This window comes from Camelus dromedarius, chromosome 6 (assembly GCF_036321535.1).
Source record: "Camelus dromedarius isolate mCamDro1 chromosome 6, mCamDro1.pat, whole genome shotgun sequence".
Classification (NCBI taxonomy): Eukaryota; Metazoa; Chordata; class Mammalia; order Artiodactyla; family Camelidae; genus Camelus; species Camelus dromedarius.
In genome coordinates, this window is record NC_087441.1 from 13,858,654 (window position 1) to 13,884,525 (window position 25,872).

Below are 25,872 nucleotides of genomic sequence, written 5' to 3' on the forward strand. Positions count from 1 at the left end.
GGCAGAGTTTTCCCTGAGCAGAGTTCCTGTTTATCCATCCATTATTCAAACCTAGAACATCTAACTTTTTATTTGAATTAACTGAATTTTTACCATAGGATCACTGCTTTGTACCTATGGACCAATATCCACATTTTCCCGCAACAGTAAGCAACCTATCAAATGAAACATTAAAATAACATGAAAATACTCTAAAATTAGGATGTCAAACCATCTTCATTCTGATGCTGAAATACTCTGACAAGACAGGACAGTCTCAGCCAAAGGCACTTCCCCAGCTTCTGCCGAGCAAGTGATCTCCTCCTGGAGAACTTTTTTTCTTTCAGGACTTGCCTTTGTTTATTTTTCCCACTCTCACCTGTGATCAGCAGAACACTACTGGTTAATAAAATTAAGACCCATTTCATAAATCAGAATGACTACAAGCCAAACGGATAATTTGGGATTATGATTACAGCACTTATCTACCAAATTCCCCCCCAAAGGATAACAAATGACCTTCCTTCTTCTACAAAGTTCACCTCTTACTTCATCATTCAGTGTATTCACTGCTCAGCGTGTAAGAGAATTTCAAAGATAGCTGTGTCCAAAACAATAGAAAAGACAGCCAATCCCTCTTCAGGTTGACTTGATTCTCACCTATATCATGACAGATGATAAAAGGAAAATGCAACCTCAAATCCAGTGATGGACACGCCTTGAATGATTCATCGAGAATAAATAATTCTCTTTCTCACACCTTAGGAAGGAATAAAATTAGAAAGTAGGGCTGAGGGAGAGTGCCTGTGTGTGTGTGTGTGAGTGTGTGTGTGTGTATGTGTGTATGTGTGGTGAGAGGCAACCTAACATCACAAACACTCAGAACCACGTAGCACAACAATGAGGAAAAGACCAGGTTATGGTTCCCAGAGCCACACGCAGCAAGCCACACTTCAGAGGCAGGACAAGCTCGTGATTGATGGTTATGCTGTGTTTAGGTTAATGGAAATTGCTGCGGCTGTGGGAAGAGGCTTTGAAAACGAAATCTTACACAAATGTACGATGCTTTACTGTTATAGATCATGTTAAGACCTACCAATTAGAGTATTCTAATCCTACACCCTTAGAAAGCACTTACACTGGAAAAGACGGGGTAAAAGAAGAAGCCAGGCTCTGCTGATGCTGCAGGCAGGCAAGTAGGGACGACCTGGGGGTGGCCTGGAGGTGACGTCACTGGTCTGTTCTCTGCAGGACCAGCCTGAGCCCTTCCCCGGTTGCACAAAACACACGAACCATCTAAGACTTCACACGGCCCCCTCTGGATCTCATGCTCATCCGTTTCAATAGAGTCTCTCACAGATCCTTTTCTCAGCACTACTAAATATAAATGGCCTGATTTGGGGGTTTTAAAAAAAAGTTCTATTCGCCTTTCGCCTCCTTTTCTGTGTTAATAAGTAACGCAATGATCAGGCAGAAGCAAGAATGAAAAGAAAGGGAGCTGACATCCAGCGACATTTTCAGTCCATGAATATTGAAAAATCTGTCCAGGAAACTCAGAGACCTGTATTACCCAGGTCACCTAATCACACGTTACGGAGTAACCTTGGTTTTTGCCTGGCACAGGATCTGTGGTGCCCCAGGGTTGGTGGTATCTTCTCCACTGACCTATAAAAGGGCGGGGGGGGGGGTACCCGTATCAATGACGCTGTCCTGCGTGTCCACACGTCTGAACAGGGTGCCCCCAACCATGCCCTCTCAATAGGGTGGACACCATTTCTTCAAAAGAATGAGCCTGGAGGGGTGGTGACAAGCCCAAGGCCTCAGGAGAGAAACTGTTTCCTTCTCTTAAGAGGATGTCTGGGGGATTAGTAACTTTGGGAAGTGCTAACTAAAAACTGGTCCTGGCCACCTGCCTCTCCAAGGACTGGATCCTGTTGGCACTTGCCATCTACCCCTGCTTGGATTACATCACGGGCCACCGCAGCCGCTGACCTCCAACACTCCCTGAAAGGAGTTCAGGGTGGAGATCAAGAATGAGGCTCTCTGTGCTCTGGGAAAGCTGGCAGAACAGGCCTTCAGAGAGTTAGACATTTTCAGAAGATTGTATGAGCCCCAATTCTTGCGTCTCCTCATATCTAGAAAAGCACCAAAATCATTAACAGTGACATCTGCCCCTCGTGACCAGCAGCAGCCTCTGCCTAAACGTGTGCCTGACTGCACGTCCCCCTCCACTGAAGTCATATATAACACTGAATTCTCCTCCTGTGTCTTTGGAATAGCTTCTCAGGTCTTTCTGAGGTGATATCTCCCGGGCTATAGTCCTCATTTTGCCCCCAAATAAAACTTAACCCACAACTCTCACGTTGTGTGATGTTATTTCAGTGGACAGAAGGAACCAATAGTGAACTCAACACAAGCCTGATGTCTTGGGCCTTGTTCCAAGCTGGGTCCATCCAAGCTGTTGGGTACTTTTGAGTTTGGAAGATTAGACTTTACAGGTACTTTTAAAGATTGGATTTTGTGATTATCTGGAATAAGAGCTGACACGGGATAGTGGCTAAAAATACTGATTGTACTGCCACTTCTGTCATTTTTAAATTATAGATATTTGCAAAGTCTCTTTACTTCTCTGTGACTCAGTTTCCTCATCTGTGAAATTGGAAGAGTGAGAGTCCTGCCTAATAGGATGGCTGCAGAATCAACAAGACAACACGAGTAAGGGAGAGTCCTGGTTCACAGTAACCACACACTCAATGAATGTTAGCTGTCATTACTGCCATTATGAGGTTGCTGGTTTAAGTGTAGCTTCTCTGGTTAAAAAGAATTCTCATGCTCATCAGAAACTCTGAAGGCCAGAAGACAGTGGGATGACATATTTAAAGTGCTGGAAGAAAAAACATCTGCCAACTAAGAACTCTATATCCAGCAAAACTGCACTTCAAAAAAAAAAAGAGGGTGAAATTAATACATTCGCATATTAGCAAAAGCAGGAGTTCATTACTGTTAGCCTCGCTCTGCAAGAAATGCAAAAGGGAGTTCTCTGGCTGAAGAGAAAAAAACACTAGTCAGTCACTCCAAACCATGTGAAGAAATCAAGATCTCCAGAAAAGCCAGTATTATTGTACTTTTGGTTTGTAACTGCATTTTAAATTTCCTACAGGATTTAAAAGACAAAGCATTAAAAGTTATAAATATAAAAAAAGAGAAGAAAAATCATGTAATTTATTAATCTAGTCCAGTTTAAAAACTAGGGTTCCCCCCACCCACTAATCTTTGCAAAAGATTATTTCTGCAATATTTCATATGTATAATACAAATATACTTAGAACGGTGCAGTTCACTTTTAAAAACCTTTCATAGGCCTTGCCATGTACTGAAGTTAAACTGGAGTGACTCTGTGATAATCCAGTTTAATCCAACAAATGGCCTCCTTTCATCCTTCAAGTGTGAAAGACCTATATTTCTCCTTCTTTTGTTAGTACTAGTTTTGACAGTTTCCATACTCAGGAGGAGAAACAAGACACTCTGAGAAAAACAAAGTAAAACGGTTCTCTTATTTCTAGGTTCTTTCTTATACACGCAGCTAGGACGGACCCGATTCGTCACAGCTGGAGGCCATTTTGCCATCATCCTCCAGCTGTGTCCAGCCGCAGATTCGGAAGAGGCTTTCCAGCCAGCGGGGCAGGGTGTGAGCACAGCCCCGAGGTGCCTGTCAACCTGTCTTCCCCGGAGAGGGGTACCACTCTGCCCCATCAATACTAAATGCACAACATTTGCTTTTGGCAGCAGGGTGGACTCATTGGGGTGAGGAAGAGGACATCTCCAAATCTAGGCCAATTCTCAGGAGGCAGAAGGCTCTGTTCCCTCCCACACAGGGTGTCATTCCATGCCAGGGGCCTGGGGAGCTGACTGAGGGGCCTACGTTTGGGCGGAGGAAGGATGCCTTCGCTCTACCCCGAAACATCAAACCCAGTGTTTGGCTTACTCGCAGCTGGCGCTCCACAGCGTGCGGCTAATTTGGACAAATGCCCAATCTCCCCCTCCCCCCACATAAATACAAAATGCATCTCAGAGCCCAGGAGTGATGCTCCGAAACAAAGCAGGAAACTTGCTCTTAATTTTCAATGATACACTCGGAGGGGCATAAACTGTAAAGCTACCACACACAGAAGTCTACTGTTTTCTGAAGAGGCCATTCTCAACTCCTCATTTTTGGGCCCCACGGAGATTTCATTGTAATCAGTATCCGAACACTATCCTTAGATTAGGGCAGGCTGACAGAGAAGGGATCCGTTTCTATTTAACTAATCTGATGCAACTAATCCTCAAAATTGTAGGAAGGAATACTATTCCTGGAAGGAGTGACTGGTAAACCAGGAATCCCCAGCAGAGATAAATGGAGCGGCTAGCGAGTAACAGGAATCAGGGAAAGAAGAGTTCCACAGACATGGTGAGCCAGCACTGGCCAAAGCTCGGCACCCACTCTCTCTGGGACACTGTCTCTTAGTTTTGCTCTGGTTTTGGTTCCCTCGGCCTCCACATTTTGCTGAGTGACCTCACAAACAGAGCGACTCTCTTCCTCCCTGCAGCCATGTGTACCAGGCTTACAGTAAGGAACCCTGGGTCCCCCTATTTTATTATCTCCTACAGTGTGACTGACCCACCAGCCTTTCTATTTCCACATCGAGGATCAGCTGCACATCTGTGTGGTGAAACTTGCCAGTGTCCTTCCTGACTCACCACCAACAGCAGCCAAGCTACTAACGGGGATGTTGACAGGTGCCAAGTGGTGTGCGAAGCAAACGTACATGACTACTGGATTCTCGCAGCAGTGCCAGGAGGTAGACGTATTATGACCCCCGTTCCACACATGAGGACACAGGCACAGAGAAGTTAAACAACAGCTAAGGCTCCAATCCGGAGCTGTTTGCACCAAAGCCTATGCTTTACTGTTTCCGAGGACACAGATGTTGCTGACTCCAAATCTTCCAAGGGAGTTCCTGCTGGTTGCAGCAGGCTGCAACTGCTTCCAAGTCATCACAAACCTGAAAGGCTACACTTTCAGGAGGCAGTAGACAGGACTCTAGTGTTCCAGCCACCCACCCTGGCCCCCAAACCCCTCACCAGCTCCTTGGTTTTGAAAATCCCCAACCAGATGGCCAGCAGGGGGACTTGTTCTGCGTCAGATACAAACAAGCATGTAAGAAATGCTTTTCAAAGATAATGTCCTTTGACCTAATAGTCGTGATCCTTTGCTTGCTCTTTTCTTTCCCTGACACTTAGCATTGCTGATCATGAGAAGCTAAATAGGCCATATTCTTAAAATGCACTGTTCAGATGCACTTAAAAATACACTATTATCTTCAAATGCATGTTGATAGAATTAAAACACAAGAATCCCAATCTGTTGTTAAACGTATACTTTTGATTTTTTTCAAAAAAACATTTTCTAGGTGACTTTAATTTTTTAAATTTTTAGGGGGAAAGGTAATTAGGTTTATTGTTTTGGTAGGCGGTACTGGGGATTGAACCCAGGACCTTGTGCACGCTAAGCACGTGCTCTACCACTTGAGCTATACCCTTTCCCCTTCAACGTTTTTCACAGTGAAGGTTTTCCAAGGGTGGACACAGCCTATCCTGGTCTGGAGCGCCAGGACGCTAACCCACGCCGCAGTGTTCTTTGGACCACATTAACTGCCATCACCGTTGTTCGTTGTCTGCAGAGGGCCCACTGAGCCTCTGAAATGAGCCCAGCAATGGCCTGTGTTTTAGAAATATAGGACAAGTAAAAAGTAAAATGTCAGGCAGAAGCGTGGAGGCATACCAGTGGGAGGTAAGCGCTGGCTGCCAGCACAAAAACATGGAAAGGTACAGGCTTTACCCTGTGATGTGAGGGAAGCCTGCGGTGTGTGAATAGGAGGCCAGGTAGACGGGGCCAACACCAGAGGCCACATGAACTTTAAAGACAACTATGGGGAGCCCAGAATCTTTCTTTCCCTATTTTTGGCTATAAACATGAAGCAGTAAAAAGAGTGAAAGTTGACAGCCTCTCAGATTCACAGTGGTGCCGCTCCGAGTGCCAAGGACTTAAGAAAAAAACGTGGGCAGCACCTGCTATTAAAGAGAACCTTCTTAGATATGCGGAAACCACAGTGTTACCCAGTTTCTAGATTCTCTAGAGAGAAGCCACGCAATGGCTCTCAAAGTTAAAATGAGCTTTATCCTACAGAGTCAAGGTGATTTATTTCCACAAGTAAGTACTTTGAAAGATGTCTTTGTTTTTCGAAATACAGATACAACTAACAAAAGTATCGTAACAGCTGTGAAAACATTCAACGGCCAATGAAGGCATTTTTCTCTTTTTCGCCACAGCTGTTCAGTTCAGGGCGAGGTTTACTGTCCTCTTGCACTAAGCTTCCAAATCAAAAATTTTGGGCTCTCAAGCACAGAACATCGCCCTTGAATTTTCTGGTATAGGCTGCCACCATGTGGTGGTCACTAAAAAAGCACATAGGTTTGAGTTTAATTGCAAGACCACTTTCCTGGGCTATTTTGAAACAAGAAAGAATTATGTAAATCAGATCCACCTGCCACTCAAACATTACAAATCTGTCAAGTCCTCCCCTGGGCAGGACTACAACTTGCTGGTTTCTATTCTCACGCTGCAGCGTGAGGAAGATGTATTTTTAGATTTTAGCAATTTATTGTACTTAGTGCAATTTTTAAAATTTTTATTTCATTTATTTTTGTTTGTTTGTTTTGGGGGAGGAGTTATTTATCTATTTATTTATTTATTTAGGATGGCAGTACTGGGGAATGAACCCAGGACCTCATGCATGCTAAGCATGCACTCTACCACTGAACTATAAGCTACCGCCCTGTACTTAATGCAATTTTAATTTAACTTCGCTTTAGTGGACATTTGTTAAAATTGTCAATTTTTGAAATTAAAACCTTGATTAACTATTTCAAAATGGAAAAGACTACAATCACAACCCCACCTATTGCCCAGTTTAAGAACAGGCATGACCAACATGAGTGAAGGTCTCCTAGCCTCCTCTCCCCAGCTACATCCACATCTTTGTCTCGTCATGGCTTTCCGGATTTGGCTCACAGTTCCCATTCATTTCTTTATACTTCTACTTTATTATGTCAGGATTTTGGTTCAAATTTATAGGCTAGTTTGGGGAGAAAAAGTATCTTTAAGATATTGAGTCTCCTTATCAATGAATATGGTATCTACTTTTAACTGGGTCTTCTTAATGGTGTTCATCAAAATTACATAATTTCTTTCAAAAGGTCAGAAGTAACTTTTGTTAAATATATTCCTAGGTGCCTTATATTCTCATTACGATCGTGAATTGTATTTCTTTAAAAATTGATTTTCTAACTGTGGGGGTGGCGTTTAGAAATGCAATTCGTTTCTGCATGTTGATCTTATATCCAAGATCTGAGCTGAACTCTTAGTATTTCTGGTATTTTAAGAGGTTTTCTGGGGGCCTTTTGTGTAATCATACTATCCACGGTTGTGGACAGTTTGGTGTCTTCCTTTCCAATCATTATAAATTTTCTCCCTTTCTTTCTTCACATTACTGCATTGTCTAGGAATTCCCATATAACTCTGATTAGGAGTACTGATAACAGGCCCCCTTGGCTTTCCTAATTTAAAAAAAAGTTTCAATTATTTCACTATTAAATGAGACACTCTAAATTTTTACACGTTTTTATCTGGGTAAGGAATTCCTTTAAAATCCTAGTCTAAGAGGCTTTTCAAGAAAAAAATCATGATGGATATTAGATTTTATCTAATGACTTTTCTGCATCTATGGTGACAATATAGGTTTTAATCTGATAATGTGGTGAATTACATTAATAGATTTGAACAGACTTTAATGTTAAACCACCCTTGCAATCCTATCATAACCCCAACCTGGTGCTGGATTTGCTTTTCCATTTTGCTGTTGGTTATATCACCTATGTTCATAGGTGAAATTGGCCCATAATTAATTGGAAGTTGTCCTTTAGCATCTTGTCGTTGGCTGCTTTGGGCACTCCTAGAATGAGTCAGGAGATATTCCGTCTTTTTCTGTTCTCCAGAGAAAACAGATCTGTTCTCTGACTGTGGTAACTCATTTATAAAATTACTTGTTTGCCTTTTTTGTTTGCTTGTTTGATAGGTAGACTGATTCAGTGTCTTCAGTATATATGACTATTTGGTTTTACTTGAATCCATTTTGTAAGTTATATTTTCTCAGAAAGTTTTCGTTTCACATGATTTTTGAATTTATCAGCATAAACATGTTCAGTCTCCTTTTTAAAAAATAATTTTTGTTTCTGTGGTTATGTCCTCTTGTTCATTTCTAACATTGCTGGCCTTCTCTTTCTGTCTTAATTATTTTGGCTAGTGGTGTGTCTATTTTACTAGATTTTTTTCCAAGAATCAACTTCTGGCTTTCTTGATAATCTCTCATTATATTTGTTTTCCATTTCACTCATCTCTGCTCTTTTATTCCCATCCTTTGAGATTTTCTGCTGTTCTTTCTCTAACCTCTTATGTTAAACACTTAGCCTGTGCATTTCTCATCCTCCTTTCCCAATACAAGCACTGAAGGACATGTTCCCAACATGACAGATGCTTACCCTGCTTTGAAGCTGAGGTGTCTTCCACTGGGAGCTCATCGTCATGGACCCTCTTCTCTGGAACAGGCATTGTAGGCTGGCTTCCAAAGACCCATGGGCTCCTGTTACCAAGACCTTCTTTCCATCTAAGTTGACACCTACCCACCAAATTGAAATCCGGTATTATAATCAAAACTTCAAAGTCTCCCTCCCATTAAAACTTGGCCCTCTGAGCACCAAACCTACAATGGCTCTAAGTCATAATTTCTTTCTCTGCAAATTTTATGGTAGGGTGACCAGAATCATCACGCTAAGTATCCGAAAGATGGAAAAACACTGTCTATGTGGATTTTCTCAGAGATTTGAGCTTAATGGCTAATGTCCTAAAGGTATATCTTGAAAGTTAATCTTCTAATAGAATTTTGGCATGTATTTTGGAATTTTTGTTTAATCGTTGCATGTTTGGGTGTAGGGGAGGAGTGTCTGTCTTCTTTTCACTCAAGCTGATATAAAGAAAAATTTAGTTAGTTGAATTTCTATGTACTCAGCTAGAAAATCCTTAAATATATGAAACTAATCATTTACTCATTAAAGTTGGTAACTGAGAAAAAGAAATGATTCATTTCTGTGTCACTGACATAAAAGTACAAGGTCAAGAGGAGAAAAATGGAAATTAAATACTGATTTTGCTGAAAGAGAGGGTTCTCACTGATAAATCTCAATCTAGGTTTCTAGACCCTAAACCATATCTAACAGCTCCTTCATTTAAGTCTTCAATATAAATCTTATTTAGGTCTATGTATTGACAGATTTGAGAATTTGAAACTTGAAACACTTTTCATTGTGGTTATTTTGAGTGTTTCATGACAGAAGCTAAGAAAATGCTTAATATAGGTTAATCATTCATCTTTACCAATTTTTCTTTAAAATTGTAATATAGTAGATCCTATTTGAAAAATTTGGCATAGTATCTCTTAAAAGATGAGAAAAATAAAGCTGACATTGAATGTCACTTCCATTTTTCAGTAAGAATCTTCTGGAAACAAATCCTTATTAAAAATTCACATAAATACCAAAAAATAGCAAAACAGCAACATTTCTGAAGGAGCATCATACCTGACTTTTCAAGAAGTTCAATTACAGCTGTGGCCACAGGTGAAACAAAACACTCATGGGCATCCCCACGTACCAACTTCCCCAGGTTTACATCCGTTACTCTGAATCCAAAAACAAGGGAACAGGTTAGTCAAAACTTAGCCAAGACTCACTCATCTGTACATCACATGTATTAATCCCAAATAACAGCCAAATCAGTATTTGACAGACAGGATATACTCAATAATTAAACATAAATTAAAGCGTGAGCAGGAATAGAGGCCATTAGCTTCAGGCAACTCCAACATGGCCCCTATGAGTCAGAATGAACTCGAGTGTCCTGGTTCTGCCTGTACAGCAGGATCGCAGCTCAGGCCATGCAGGGGTTCACTGTACAACTCCAGGGAGCTCCGCTCAATGGGCTCCATGGGATGGTGCCCCTGAAAGCACGCAGCACCATGGACCCGCAGCCAAACCCACTTCACTCTGAGGAAATCTACGTCTCCACTGTATCAAAATCCAGAACCAATCCTAGAAATCCGGGGTGACCCAGCCAAGACTTGGATTCAAGGTCGGACCCCCACTTGACATCAGTACTTATCTCCTTAGGAAATCAAGGGGAAAAATGAGTGACCACGCTTTCAACGCCTTCTGCGTTCTTCCTTGTTCAAATCCAGGACAAAACAGTCCATAGCTCTCTAGCTTAAACTGATGGTCCCAATACAGGTTAGTAACAAAATGCAGATACTCGGAAAAGTTTTCAACATTCTCTTTTTTTATGAAAGATCTGAAACTCCCCCTTGATACCTTGAGGCTCTGGATGTTTTCTGATTGGTTAGAGCTCCTTCTCCCTTTGTGGTGTGACCGCTAGAGGATCAAGGATTTTCATGACAAATTTTCCACCTGTGTTTGAGACTACCCTAAGTCTGAGTCACAACAGAAGGCTAGGATAATGGAAGAACCTGGATGTTTCAGTGAGGTGGTGGCCTGGGACTAAGGCAGAATATGCTACTGCTGGTGAACCAGGTCCCTATTTTTTTCTCTGGTCTAATAGAATTATCAAGGAAAAGCTATTAGAAGAGAGCTGGCCAAGGACTCTGTACATCAGACAGGAAATTATCAAATGAATATGATTTGACTATTTCCAAAACGGCACCCAAACACTACAAAAAGGCAAGTGATTTCCCAAACATGTACTTTCTTAAACAGAATTAACAGACCCTCAAACTCCTGAAATATTTCAAATGATTTCTTTCAGGTCTTAATTACTGACATCATTGAAAGAGCAGAGCTAAAAAAAATTCACAGCAGAAAAATGTGTTTGGCAGTAAGAGTTGATTGTTTTCTTTTATCTGCTCTCACCCATCCACATCTTTTTCTGGTTTCAAGGCATTAAGGATTTTGTTGCTAAATGAGGCCTCGGAGATCTGAAGGGCAAGGCCATGGACTCTGGTGTCTTCATTAATCTTCAGAATTTCATCTATAATCTAACGAGAAAAAAACTAAAGTCAGTTTTGCAGAAATAAGACCCAACAAAAGACACTTTATATCAAAAAATAGGTTCATTAAAATGCGTCTATTTGAGTTTCTTCTTTTCCCCTTGTTGAAGACCTGGTGTACAGCAGAATGAAGAAGTCTATGTTCCCTTTTAACCACGTTTATAAAAGCTTGGCTGAATTTTTTACGGACTGCAAGTCCTTCTTATCGCTCTATTCTCTACCAGAGCAGAACAGAACAAAACAAAGCCAAAGCTGAACACTTAGTCAAGCGAGATCGGCAAAAGACAGTTTCCTGTCAGATTTAAGCCAGACGTATCATCAGTTTTCTGAGAGGCCAGGAAGCACTCCGACCCGGCCCAGACAAGCCTGTGTTTCAAACACAATGTGCCCAACCAAAGCTTACTAATCATGACATCTGAGGAGTTGTCACTCAGGCCCTCCTATTGTCTGGATCAGAACGGCACATAGAAAGCACTTCCAAAGGCTTGTGGCAGATAAACTCTAAGCATAAACAGCTCCTTTTTATAAGAAACACAAATAATTCACTATTTATGAAAAAGACCAGAGCATAGTTTGGGAAGCTAATGGAATAGCTACTGAATGGCAAAGTCTGTCTTTAAATAAGCAATGCTCTGGCCTCTCAGTTTATCTCCAGTTTATGCCAGGACTTCACTTAGCAATCTTACTTGCTCATGAGTAAGAGAGCTACTAGCCCATGGATATGGATCTCACAATGAGAAGTGTTGGTTTACCATTTGTGTTTCACTGTCTAGCCAAAATCACTATGGCATTTCTATCCAGTAAGAATAGAAAGGCTAGTTAATATACAAAACTCAGAAGATTTTGGTTCATTGAGTATTCATCTTTTTGTCATTCATTCAACAAACATTGAATATTTTGAGTATCTGCTTTGTATCAGTTCTTTTTTTTCCTTTTTTCTTCTTTTGCAGGGAGGAGGTAGTTATATTTTTATTTATTATAAATTGAGGTGCTGGGGATTGAACCCAGGACCTCGTGCATGCTAAGCACGCACTCTACCACTGAGCTATACCCATCCCGGATCAGTTCTGAGTAAAGGAAATACAGTTGTAAACAAAATATTTGCCCTTATGGAGCTTATATTCTAGCAGCGAAGACAAGACCAATGATAATAATAACAATAGCAACAATAAAAAATAATAGTATAATCTCTGGAATTGATAAATGTAAAGAAAAATAATTCAGATTAAGCAGGGTAAAGGGCTAACAGAGATGGCAGTTAGGGGGTGGGCAGAGGGGCCGCATCTATACGGACACCAGAATGAAGTGGAGGTACTACTGTCATTCTAACTAGGATCTGGTAGCAGCAGCAGCAATAGCAAAAATCTTAATAAATTAAGATCCCTACTCTTTTCCAACGTAATAATAATACCACCATCTAAATTTCCATTTATTAGAATTTCAAAGAAAAAGAGGGAATAAAGGACTTCTTGTCAAAAAAAAATAAGCCAAGGGAAAAAAAAAGTCAAGGGCTCTCAATATTAGTGGCAAAACAAAGAAAAAACGTTACTTCTGCTACAGAAAATGACTGTCTTTCTACAGAAGGAAAACAAGTTTCTCTGCATTTTGTTGGTGCTGGCGCGGCAAGTGTCAGTATTTGGAATACCTTACAACAGTAAGTGTGGTAGAAACTGCCCAATACCCAATTTCCACTCTTCCTCAGTCATAAACTCTTAATTTTTAGCTGTGCTAAGAAATGATCTAAGGCCACTTGGTATAAAAAGACCACATTTCCTCAGCTCCCTTGCAACACGGCCAAGCAATTAGGTGCAGGCCAGTGGAGCGGAAACAGAATTGTGATTTTCAGGAAAGAGACTGGGGGCCAACTTTGGTCTTTGTCCTTTCTTTTTTTTTTTACTGGTGACAAGAACTTGTTGAACTAAGCCCTGTGATGCTGGAAAACTGGTAAAGAAATGCCCCCACCCTCTGTGCACTACAAAGAACACCTTCCCCAGGTGACTGGGATAAGGCCATCTGATGCTCCCTTGTCTACCCAGGACAAGGCCAGACACAGAGCCCACAAGTTCCCATTCTTTGTCCATAAATGATGAGCTGAACTGCTGGTCCCCACTGGTCAGTCAGAATAAAATGCTTGTTAATCAAACTTTGGGTAAGCTTCTCTCCTTCCTCCTGGCTCCTTTGGCCTGCCCTCATTCTGACTGGCAGACATCCCCCTGTGACAACAGGCTGGCCTCAGGGTAAAACATTCTCTCATCTGCTATCCCATCACGCCACCCTTCCATCCCATTTTCTCTACCCCTCCCTATAAAACAAACCCTTTGCCTACGTCTCAGAGGTGTGCAGATCTCACACCTCTGGGCGGAGCGCACTCCCTTAGCAGCCCCTTCCGCCACCTTGCAATAATCCTTCCGGATTACATCTCTCCCCACCGAGTCTGGGTTTGTGTTTTATTTGATGCTGACGAGAATGTGGATGTGATGTGGAGTGCTGACTCCACCACCTTGGAGAGGAGGCGGCACAGGTGGATGGCGGAGCAGCAGGACCCAGGGAGCCTGAGTTTCTAACCACCTTGTGATGCCACCGCACCAGTCAGGGAGTGCCTGCCTCCAAACTTTATTCACGTACGAAAACAATAAACTTCTGTGTTATTTCAGATTCTCTTATTTGAGGTTTACATCACTGCCTCAGCCAGTCTGAAGAAAACTCTAGCCACAGAAGGACCAGTCACTAGGGTGGCCTGCGGTCCAGCCTCCTCTCCCCTGCTTATATGGGGGTGACTGCTTCTCCCAGGCTTGAGATGACAACACTTACGAAGGCTGCTACCTACTCCCCGCTGGCAGAAGCAACTAAAGCACATACAGTAGCGGCAGAAGAATCCTCTGGGGTTTTTTACCAGCTGCCCCAAAACATCACTGAAGGATTCACACAGTGTTAGCCTGGAAAGGATCCTGAAAATGATCTTGTCCCTTATTTTATCGATAAGACAACTGTGACCTAGAGGAACCAAAGAATGGCCCGAGGTCCAACAACCGGTCAGGACATCGCAAACCAGACACTGACAAGTTCCACTAGATGGTGCTGAAGGAACACAACCAAAGTCACCAGGTCACAGAAACACAGGGTAAGGGACAGTCAGACGGAGGAGCATCTACCCTAGCGGGAAAAGTGCAATCTTCCCCCTACAAGTTCAGCCCCAAGAAAAAGCGCAGTCCGTTCCGACCACAACTAAGAGATGCCAAGAGGTCTGTCAGGTCTAAAAAGGAACACAAAGTGCCCTGCTGTAGTTACCTCATCTTCACCGCTGTCAGCAGGAAGGCAGATGTGAGTGATGTTCAGACCCGCCTGAAGAGAGAACACAGGGTAATTCTGTCACTGAGAGCACGTGTCATCCAAAAATTAAAATGCATTTTTGAAAATCAACAGTCCTTACCTCCTCAGCCAAATTCTGGTTTATTTCCTGCATCAAGCTATCATCGCCTGCCTTGGGAGAGAGGAGCAAAAAGGAAAATGTAACAACACAAACATAGCTTGAAAAGGCACAGAACACAGGACAGAGACTAACTTTGTGAGTATAAGTGATCTAATTCCAAAGATGATAAGGAAAAGGCAGAAAAAGAATCCTATTGCTTATAAAAGGGACTAATGGCTGGTATTTATTAATATGTCGGTTTCTCAGACTTTCAAGTTATGTCACTTTTTAAATAATAGGCCTCAGAGGGCGTAGATAGCCACATGGCCAGCATCCCTTCCTAAGTGAGGACGCCAAAGAGGCGCTGAGGTGACTTGCCCTTAGGTGGAAAGCTATCAAGCCAGCAGAATCCCAGGAGGCCAGATTCCCGACTCTCTTTTCTCTCTGCTCTGCTCACTCGCCTACCCTGGTAGGGGCGGTGGAAACAGACCCCAAAGAACGCAAGTGACTTGAGCAGAGCCCTCCCGTCTTGAAATCACAGTGCTGATGAGACTAGAGGCTGCTTACGGGCCTGGCTCAGCGCCTCGCTTCCTGGCACCTGTCATCACACGGGTGTGCCAAAAAGGGGGGCAAACAGTGCCAACTGCGGTTGGGAACGAAGAGGCCGCAGCCAGAAGCTATGCATGGAACGCAAAGTCCTATTGACAGGCCACGGCTTTTGGCCCTTCCGACTCCGGGCAGGCTTTAAAAGATTTAGTAGTAAAATCACCAAACACCGTGTCTCAGCAAGCCTCTGTCTTTCGCAGGAACAAAGAGTAATGCTTTCCCCTGTCACCTACAAACCCCATCTGATAAGCATTTATAATGGACCACAATATACCTCGCCTAATGCAGCTCATGTGAGCGCCTACCTCCTGACCACACCGAAAGGAGACAGACTCAAAGGAAGACAGGCTGGAACAGAAGCTGTAACCTGAAGCTGCAGAAGGACCAGGTAAAGGGAGAAGTGACAGCACTGCCAGCTGAGCCTTCTGCCCACTCCCTGAAGCCTGCCTGGGGACTTCTGTGACAAGAAATGCAGCTGGCCTCCCGCGTACAATTATCTTCTAATTTGAAAGGCATCCTAAAACAGCAGGACGAACCACATACTGAACTTACCTGAATAATAGCAAGAACTGGCTTGAAGGCAGGGTTTTTTTCTTGCAATAAACTCAGAACTTCCTTCGAATTTCGGATGACTTTCCTACATGGAGAAAGAAAGACTAGTCATGTCTCAGGTAATGACTAGAAAGGATGGATACAACACATTTTCTTAGGGGGTTTGTGACTCTAAGTGGAAATAATGAGACAACAGAAGGACGCACGTCTCCAAGGGTGGGAAGTGTGGACGGAGGGGCCGGAGAGCAGCCATGAAATTCTAACACGGCGTAAAACGAGACACTCTAATTTTCAAAAGAAGCAGAGGTAAACAAACTAGATAACAGTAATTCTCTAGGGGTAAATTTTTCTCTTGTATTTTCTAAGTTTACTGGAATAAGAAGTTTGGGTTTCTTGGTTAAATAATCCCACTTCTCCACCACACTCCCCAAAAGAGTTTGGGGTCGACGGGGAAAGCAAACATTGCTGAGGGGAGGGCAGCGGACACGGCGGACAGAAGAGGGGGCTTCCTGTGGGATAAGTTGTGGGTCAGGATAAACTCCAGGTCCCAGGGTTTACAGAAGAATGGAAATGGGAAGCAAACGTGCAGAAAACGGGAGGAAGGCATCAGAATTTGATACTTTCCCAGGGCCTCTCAGGGAGAAAGCCTCTCACTTCTATGGGTCCCCAAAGTCTGGACATGGACCTTCCACATGTCCCAGCAGGGACCACCTTCCCCTTAGCACCACAGGGGTGCCAGCCCTGGGGGCAAGGGCAGACCCAGATACACGTGGTACAAGCAGGCTCTTTTTGCCTCCTTCCCGGATGAATAATTTCAGGGACCACCTTCCCCACCATCCACATGAAATGGTCATCCCTTGTTTATAAGCTGCCTCTTTTTCCTCTCGCAATAATAGAAGACTCAGCTGAGGTAGTATCCACCCTTCCGTGCTTAAGACCATTTTTAAGTTTTATTTTCCATCTTTATCATGTTCTTGTATGCAAAAGGCTTTTTAAAAAATGCAAGGTGAACTTCCAGCCAGATCCCATCAGCAATAAATGGCTAAGGGCAAAGAGGCATGGCAACATGGCCAGGGGCAAAACTTCTCCCAGTTTTCAGAGAATTTGAAACAAGCTTGGTGGGCACCGCCCTTAGAGTAGGTGGAGGTGCGCTCAAAAAATGTTTACAGGCTTCAAAACTCAAACAGGATGAGCTTTCCTACTGTCAGCTGGGCTGGAAGATACAATAGATGGGCATGCAGCTGTCTCCCACCTGGGAAGGCTTGTGCTTGCTTTTAAACACAGGATAAAGCAACTTGATTCCCAGTGAAACAACTGTATCTGTGTCGTGCTGAATAAAGGAGATGATGTGGGGAAGTTCACAAACTACCTTATAAATAAGCAAGGATCTTTTGTCCAGTAACAGGTGGCTGAGGACCACATGATGCAGATTCCCCACCTTTCTTCACTGCAAATTTGGGCCCCACTGGGTCCTCATTTCTGTCTAGTGTGGGAAGGCACTAGTGTGCAGGTCCTGAGAGGTTCTTGGCAATGTGTGTGAGGATCACCTGGAGAGCCTGGGAGACAGAAAGGCTTTGTGCCTTGGCCCAGGAAGTCGGACTCCCCAAGTCTGGGTGGGGCCCGGGGATGCACATATTCAACAAGGATTCAGGGTGGCTCTGAAGCACAGAGAGTGGAAACAGCCCTGGCCGTTGGTTGACCAGCATGGGTCGTTCAAGGAGCCCCTCCCGGTCCCTCATCCATAGAACAGGGGCACTACAGGGGCTCTATGTCTTTGTTCTTACACAGTTTTTCTCTGTGCCTCAAAGCTATCCTTGAACACTAAAAACACTCCTACCAAAAGCGATTTTCCCAGAAACATTTGTAGTGCCTACACCTCTACAAACGTTTGGTGTTACTAAAAACTACCAACTGAAGAGAAGGGAACACATCTACAGAAGCTCAGATCTGCCCCCAACTCGGTTCATAAAACTGGCTAATTCCCCCCACGACCTGTTACATGTGTAATGTTTCATTCTTTGGGGTTACTCCTTATTCTTCTGTACAGTGACAAGCAAACCAAGCAAGGAGTCATCAGGCTCCATCAGTCTAAAACGTAGCATAAATGTTTCCAATCAGAGACTTTTCTGCCCTGGGTGACAAAAGTCACCTTGTCAACTTCCAGTGGGAAGGAATGTGCAACTCTAGCTGGGCAGCCATGTGTAGCTAAAACTCAGAACTGTATTATTAAAGAAGATAATGATTTGCTAATAATTTAAGCTACCACCATCGGCTTTATTATCTTTCTTATGATTACTGTTACTATGAGACTTAAGTATCTGCTACCTCTGACTCCACTGCCTCATTTTAGCCTCCCTTTGGCTGTCTATGAAACAGCGTGTGTTGGCAGAGCACAAGACTGCTGGAATAGTAATGCATCTCTCAGCCTCCCCTGCAACTAGCTGTGGCCATGCCAAAGAGTCTAGGGAGCTGATGATGTTATTAAAAATTACCCAGGGAAGTTCATCCCTGAATGCTGAACCTATTTATTAATAATAGTCTACATTTCAGCTTTTCAGTTTTTTCAAAGGTGAGGAGCTTACCTGTCTATAAATATGGTAAAGATTTCCAAAATAGTCTCTTCCAAAGACAGTCATCAGTATTCCGAGAAATAGCGGCACGTGGCCACCCAGTTATAGAGCACATTTCCCAGCCTTGCCTGCAGCATGATGGGATCATGTGACTAACTTCTGGCCAACAGGTTGTAAGCAACAGTCAGAAGGAGGTGGGACGTGAGGAATGTGCAGCTAAGAGAAAGGGGCACCAGCCACCTGCCCCCCCCCAACTTGCTGGCTGGGGGACCCAAGCAGCTGCCTTTTACCCAGAGCCAGAGCAGTGAGGAGATATAGGGTCATCCTACCATCCCATGACTGCGTCCTTCTGGACAGTAAAGTCCACAGTTATTTTGATGTATCTTTATGAAAGCAGCCTAACCTCTTTCTTACTTTATGCATGTGCCTGATCTGGGAGCTTTAATTTTATTTACTGTGTTATACCCAATTTAGGACAGAAAATGAAAGGCATACCATTGCTTTACAAACCAAGAAAAAAATGTTGCCAGTAAACTACAGTGCAATCTTTTCTTAACACAGTGTTTGTTCTCTAAGCATTGAAAGAATTTTTTGGATTTATTTAGATACAGTTTTTAAAACATGCTGTTAACTTCTCATATAAGGACATAAAAAGGAAAACATACCAAATTGATTGAGATATTCCTAAAACTGCTTCATACTCAGGATCTGATGCTTCTGAATGACTTTTGGCTGGGGGGAGGGGTGGATTCGGTTTATTTATGTATTTTTTTATTTATTTTTAGAGGAGGTACTAGGGATTGAGCCCAGGACCTTGTGCATGCTAAGCATGTACTCTACCACTTAAGCTACACCCTCCCCCACACCACGGAGTGACTCTTTTGACTCACAGTCAAAATGAAATTATGGTTTTCATTTTGCACAGGAAAAACTGAAATCAAACAGCTGGCCCAGGCTCTCACAGCTAGTAAGTGGTGGAGTCAGACCGCAAAGCAAGGCACTTGTCTCTTAACATTAATCCTAAGACGCAGTAATTCATTGTATGATGCTTTCTTCTAGTTTAGAAGAGAAGCTGGCAGACCATGGCAGCCAATCAGCTAAAAATGGGTTTTACATTTTAAATGAATCTAAAAAATCAAAATAATATTTTGTGGCATGTAAATATCATATGAAATTCAAATCTCAGTGTCCATAAGTACAATTTTGAATTTCATCAATTAAAAAAATCTGAAAATTTGATTTTTTCTCATGTAAAAGTACCTATGTAATATCTTCTATTTTGCCTCAGCCCGTAAGACGTAAAATATTTGCCATCTAGTCCTTTAGAAAAAATGTGTGCCAACCCCTGGCTTACGAGTGCTGTAGGCGCCTCACCCAGGCCCTGACTGTCCACTCTACTCATCTCTAAGTCAGTCACGGCTTTAAATGAAAGAAAAGGCATGAAAAGAATTCACGAATGACCCCACATCCTGAGCCATTCATTCCCCAACTAAGTCACAAGTGCCTGCCCTTTACCAGGCAAGATCTAAAGATCTAGCAGATCTAAGGATCTAAGGATCCAGCAGGCCCCATAGCTTTCATTCCAGGCAGCGGAGACAGACAGTAAATGAGTAAGATTCAAGTACTGGTAAGAGCTACCCAGAAAATAAACCAGGGTGATGGGGTGGTTTTTGCCTCCTATACTCCTATACTGTCTTCAGACCCTTTACCCTGAAACCAAGTCCCCATGAAGTTCTCTTACCCACTTTATGATTAATCTCCTTACTCAAAACTGTATTCCCTTCCTTGACCCTGGTGCCCTCCATCCCGTGTTAACTGAGCACTAATCAATGAGAGCCAGGCAAGTAAAACTGCTGCCCTTGATAATATCGCTCATGTACTAAAAGCACTATTATTGGTATCATCATTAACGTCTGTTAATTAGCCTTTGAGACTTTTAGAGGCTCGGTAATGAGCCTTTTCGGACAAATCCCAGCCTCTTTGTTCTTCCTCTTAAAATAAACAACAAACCCTGACTCAAAGACTGCGTTGGTGTGGGTCTGGGGCTTGTCTCCCCCTCCCTGACTTCCCCCTGCAATAAACGCGGTTCTTTCCACACCATAACCCGTGTCAGTAGATTGACTTTGTGGCACATCTGGCGAGGGTACCGGAGATCAAGATCAGTTTAGTAACAACCCCTTAAAATGAGTTCAGCTGTACGCTGCTTAAAATCGGATGACCTGAAAAGACCTAAATGCAACACTGGAGAGAAGACAAGGTAAACCAAACAAAAGGGACCTTGGAGTCATGGGCCACATTATGAAGCGCCTTGGTAATGGGGTAAAATTACTTTTAGAATGAAGGATGGAAGGAAAACGGAAGAGAATGTGAGTGGATGTAGGTGAACAGCTCGCTCGGTGACACTGGAACTAGGGATCTCCTAGTTCGGGAAGTCAAGAAAGGGCTTTCCCGCCACCACCAGGTTTGTCCAGGGCGCTTCACTCTACACCGCCTGGGTTCCCAGCTAACACACTGCTCCAGGAAGGGCCTACCTCTCCTCCCTCCCACTGAGGAGCTAGGTGGCGTGGCGAGGGGTTGGGGTGGGGAGGGGTCGGGTACGGGGCTGGGGGCCCCTGAGCATGTTACGTGCCAGATGCCGGTAGCGGAAGGCACAGCTAGGGCTCCCATGGTTCGCCTCTGGCTCGTTAGAGAACTTTGGAGATACAGCTGCGCAGGAAGGGGACTCCGTGTCCCCGGTGCAGCGACGCTGGAAACGAGTCAGCTCCAGCTTCTTGGGCCGCCTTGGGGCCATCACCGGGTGAGCCCGGCTGCAGCTTTCCCGCGCGCTGGAGGCTCCGGCGTTTTAGGAGCGGGGAGACCTCATGGCATTAACAGTACGCCGCCCGTAGCCAACGTCCCGGACGCGGAGCCCCCGCGCGGACTGGCGCCGATCGCTGGGCCCGGACCGCCTCCCCCGAGCCCCGCAGGCCTGCAGCGCCCGGGCCCCAGACTGGAACAGCTGGCCGGCGGGCGGGGCGGGAGTCCCTCCTCCTCCAGGCTCTGACCCTCGCCGCGCCGCCCCTTTCCAGCCCAGGCCGCGCCCGGCGGGGTTGCATCAGAGCCGGCGGCTAGAGGTGCACGTGTAACGGGGCTGGCGGCCCATGGAGCGCAGCACCCGCCGGCGATGCCCACGCCCACCCGGCCCCAGCCCGATCCCCCGACCGGGGCTGGCCCCCGGAGTCCCCTCCTTCCGCGCTCCCAGCCCACGCACCCCACCCCCACCAACCGCCGTCACCCCTAGAAAGTTGGCACCAAACACTCACGACCCTGGGCTCAGCGAACCCTCACTGAGGCCTCGGGAACCCGGCCGAGACTTGAGCGCTCCGGCTGCCCCACCTCCTGGGTCCCCCGGCCGCCAGGGTCCTGGGCGGTGGCAAGCGCCAGACACTCACCGCACGATCGAGTCCCGCGCTGGGGGCGTCCGGCTGCCTGGACCCCGGCTGCTCCCGGCCTGGGTGTCTTGCAGCCGCCGCTGTCCGAGCAGGCCCTCCCCGCCGCCACATCCCCCGCCCCCGCCGCTGCTGGCGCGACAAAGCGCTCGGAGGCGGTGTGGCGGCCCCGGGGGCTGCGGGCGGCGGAGCCGGCGCAGCACTAGCGGCAGACGCGCGCTCATGGCGAGGCGCGAGCCGTGCAGCGGGGACGCGGCGAGGCGGCGGGAGCGAGGGGCTGCAGGTCCTCCCGCGACGCGGAGATGCTGCGGCGCAGCACGGAGACGCAGCGGCTCACGTTCCTCCTGAGGGTGGCGGGGCGGGCCCCAGGCGGGAGAACCGGACGCGGCCGGTAACGGGCCAGAGGCGGGAAGGACCTGGCTCTTTCTCCTCTACTGAGCGGGAGCCCCTAGGGGGCACTGCACCCAGTGGCCGTGACGTCGGGAAGGCGGGGGCCTGCGGGATGCGGGGTTACTGTTCCAGAGGCCTGGACGTCGGGGGCAGGCTTTCAGGCACTTTCAATCACACGCTGGAAATTTGGCTAAACTATAAAAATCAGAGGAGGGTGGGGCATCAGGAGGGGGCTCAGGCCCAGCCGTGAAGACTACATTCTTCCCCCGCCTAGGATGCTTATAACATTCTGCCCTCAGGCGGCCATTTGCTTCCTGAAAGGGCACTTGGTTTAGATCCCAGGGATTGGATTTATCAGGCTGGAGGGGGCCTAACAATGAAGAATATGTGGGCCTTGGAGTTCGAAAACTGACTTTGTAGCCTTAGGCAAGTTACTTAACTCTGAACCGTAGCTGCCTCAACAGTTAAAAATTACACTGTTCATAATCTTATCAGGAGTATAATTCCCAGGTCAGGTGGGAAGAAAAATAGTCCAAATTATAAACGCTGGTTTTCCATCAACTAAGCACTATGCTAGGTGGGGGAGAGACGTAAAAACGTAATGAAGTGAGTATTGCCCTGATATTCAACCTCCGGGAAGCGAGTCCAGAGTCGGTTTCTTGGCAGAGCTGAGATTTTACCCGACTCCAGTGACCGTGTCTTAATCTCACACTGCTGTCTGTGATTTTCATTGTAAGGATGACATTGCACAAAGCTGTGAGGTAGATATTGCCACCTTTGTTCACACTAGAGGAAACAAAATCACAGAAGTTATGTCTATGTAAGTGTTACCGAACCAAACTTGGGTCCCCACTTGGGGCACAGTAAAGCCACTCTACTGACACCAGGTCGTCTGAAGGAAAGTGCAGCGTTTATTGCAGGAGCCAAAGAGGGAACACAGGCTGAAGCTCAAAAGACTGGAACTCCCCATGGCTTTCAGAGGAAGGTTTTTAAAGACGGTGAGGGAAAGGGTTGTGAAGTGCATGATCAGCTCATGGACACTCTTCTGACTGGTTGGTGGTGAGGTAGTTTGGAGTCCACATTGTCAACCTCATCAACCTTTTGGCTCCAACCGGTCTGGGCTGTAAGGGGTTGTGGTTAACTTCTTCCGCCTAGTGGGGGTTTCAGTTTCTTCAAAACAGTTCAAAGGACATGGCTCAGAATACTGCCTAGTGCTCTTGAAGAAGAACTAAATGTCCTTGGCTTGGCTTAATAGCAGAACTGCTGTTATTTTGTCTTGCTTGACTGTCTTCCTTTGTTTCTGCATTTTCTCGCTTCTCTGATTAAGTTTCTTCTTTGGAACTTGGGGAACGTCTACTAGGCTAAGGGTTTTCTACAAACAAGTGGCAGGTGGAGGACATGGAGTTGGGGAATCTGTCCCTGGAAGGCCCCACTGGGTCCTGCTCAGTTACATAAGCATATAAACGTCAGAAAGGAGACCTGAATGACCCATTCGCCTACTGTCCTGACGATCTTGGGCAAGTCCTAGAACCCTCAGAGGTTCATTTGTCTCATAAATTGAGGACCACTCATTTAATGAACATTCATTAGATACTGCTGAACATGGACCACTGGCCACAAAGATGGAAAGTCACCCAGCCCACAGGGAGTTTATGGGAAATCTCTGTACCTTCCTCAACTTTGCTGTGAAGCAAAAACTGCTTTTAAAAAAAAAAAATTTTTTTTAACTTACCTGGTCTCTGCCCTCAGGAGTTTCCGACAGTAACTCCACCATAGTAGTGACAGTTTGCCACACCATCTGATCACTGCTGACCACAGTGATGTTTAAAAAGACTGTGGCAACCACGCTTTGTATGAGCCTATTTACAGGAAATGTCCAGAATGAGCACATCTGTAGGGACATAAGATACTACCACAGAAAACACCAGAGGATCTGATACTTGAGCTGAGTGTGTTTTTCAAATATATACACACTATTTATTAATAATGTATATAGAAAAGCATAAAGTAAAAAATAGAATCACCTACAACACTGTCGCCAAGACATAACTGTTAATTTTGATCTCTTAGCTTTATTTCAAATTGCTTTATAAAATTGCAACCATATTATGTATGTATAGGTCTCCTGCACTTAACGATATCTGTTTTCATGAAATTGGGAAAGGATGGTACTTGAAATCATGACTTCTGGTGGTTATATATTATGACATCTATTTTGTGGATAGACCATAATTTATTTTACCTTTTCCTGATGTTGTTTGTTTGTTTTGTTCCCAGTTTTAGATGTGAGGAAATAACATCCTTTCAGTCATTTACTCAGTAACTGTGTGTTAAGTCCTTCTGTGTGTTGGGGGAGGGATGGGAAGGAGGTCAATCAGGGCCACACCTGTGATGATAACATTTATGCACCATCCCCTGCAGAAGCAGTTCTCAGAGAAGTTCGCAACCACTAAAAATGTTAAGTGGAGAAGAAACAGTGCAGAGAATTGGAGGATGAACAACATAGCCACAGTGTCATATAAAAAACCAGCCTTCTTGATTGTACTGAATTGCAAGGAAAGGTAGGGCATTTTTGTGAATTGCATGGCTCAGCACGGCACAGCAGTTCTCCAAGAAGACTTCCCAACAGTTAATGAAATATTCTGTACGGAAGAAAGATTTGAATTTAAAAAATCAAGTTAAAAACTGTGCACCTAAGCTAAACTGATTGGGAACTGTGAGCCACAAAAACCAACTTATTATTGGAAATGACTCAGACTGCATGTGTGTCTTGAAGAAGGCACTTTGCAGGCTGTTCTCAGTCATCACCAAAAGCTTATGGCAATCCACACCTGAAAAACGACACTCTACATCTTTAAATTAGATAATACGCTAAAGTATAATAAAATTCACCTAGAGGACACAAGGCTTTTTTTTTTAACTGGATGAATGTCATACTTTCTAATCTTAAGAAAATTTTAGGTGTTTGACACTGCACTAAGGTCTGCCCCATTCTAATATGATTAACTGTGATCTTATATGTAATTTTTAAAAATCTCTTTAAGGTCTAGGGCGACAAATGCCTGTGCTCATCAAGACAGTTAAAATATCCTACTCGGCCCCTTTAAATCCTCATGCGGATAACCGTGGGGGCCTCTGCCCTCTGCTTACCTTCAACTCCCTCTCCAGCCCCACCTTGAAGTCAACAGCCTGAGACCCAGGTGCTCACACTCCAGATGAGAGCTCTTTGGGTTCTTACACACTCATAATGCACACTTGTAGGACAGAAGGGTGGGAGAGGGAGAAGATTTATGAGGGTCAACTCTAGGAGCCTTCATAGGCCCAGGTTTGTTTCATAGGGAAGCACTGGGATCTCATTCTGAGACATACATCTGAATCTGTTTATCCCAAACGCAAATATATATTGGTTTACTTAGGAAAAGTCAATTACACAGGGAGAAAAGGGCTCTATTATGTTGAAGCCCTTAAAAATTCATTAACTGATATTCTTTCTCTAGTGAATATAGGTAATTCAGTGCATTTTGAGACATTTGGATGTACGTCAAAGAAAGTTTGTTTTCAGAATAAGGAATATATATATCTGAGGTTAATGTAATACTTATGCATATAGAGAGAGTGCGAGAGTGCATTTACTCTGTACCAGGCTGTATGTTGGGCACATGGTGAAAGAATCAACTCTGAACAAGACAGACACAAACTTGGGAGTCACAGAGTTTACTGTGCAG

At 44.6% G+C, this 25,872-nt stretch overlaps 1 protein-coding gene across 1 annotated transcript in view; it reads right to left on the reverse strand.

The window, feature by feature from the left end:
• Positions 1 to 22,173, reverse strand: part of MTHFD1L (methylenetetrahydrofolate dehydrogenase (NADP+ dependent) 1 like) — a 166,952-nt gene extending 144,779 nt beyond the window's left edge. The window contains exons 1-7 of the mRNA XM_031456547.2: positions 21,761 to 22,173; positions 15,760 to 15,844; positions 14,623 to 14,673; positions 14,481 to 14,534; positions 11,056 to 11,180; positions 9,715 to 9,815; positions 8,620 to 8,756 (exon numbers count right to left, since the gene is read on the reverse strand). Coding sequence (XP_031312407.2) covers positions 8,620 to 8,756; positions 9,715 to 9,815; positions 11,056 to 11,180; positions 14,481 to 14,534; positions 14,623 to 14,673; positions 15,760 to 15,844; positions 21,761 to 21,981 — 774 coding nt within the window. The 5' untranslated portion in view covers positions 21,982 to 22,173. The remainder of the gene's footprint in view (positions 1 to 8,619; positions 8,757 to 9,714; positions 9,816 to 11,055; positions 11,181 to 14,480; positions 14,535 to 14,622; positions 14,674 to 15,759; positions 15,845 to 21,760) is intronic.
• Positions 22,174 to 25,872: the final 3,699 nt, after the last annotated feature.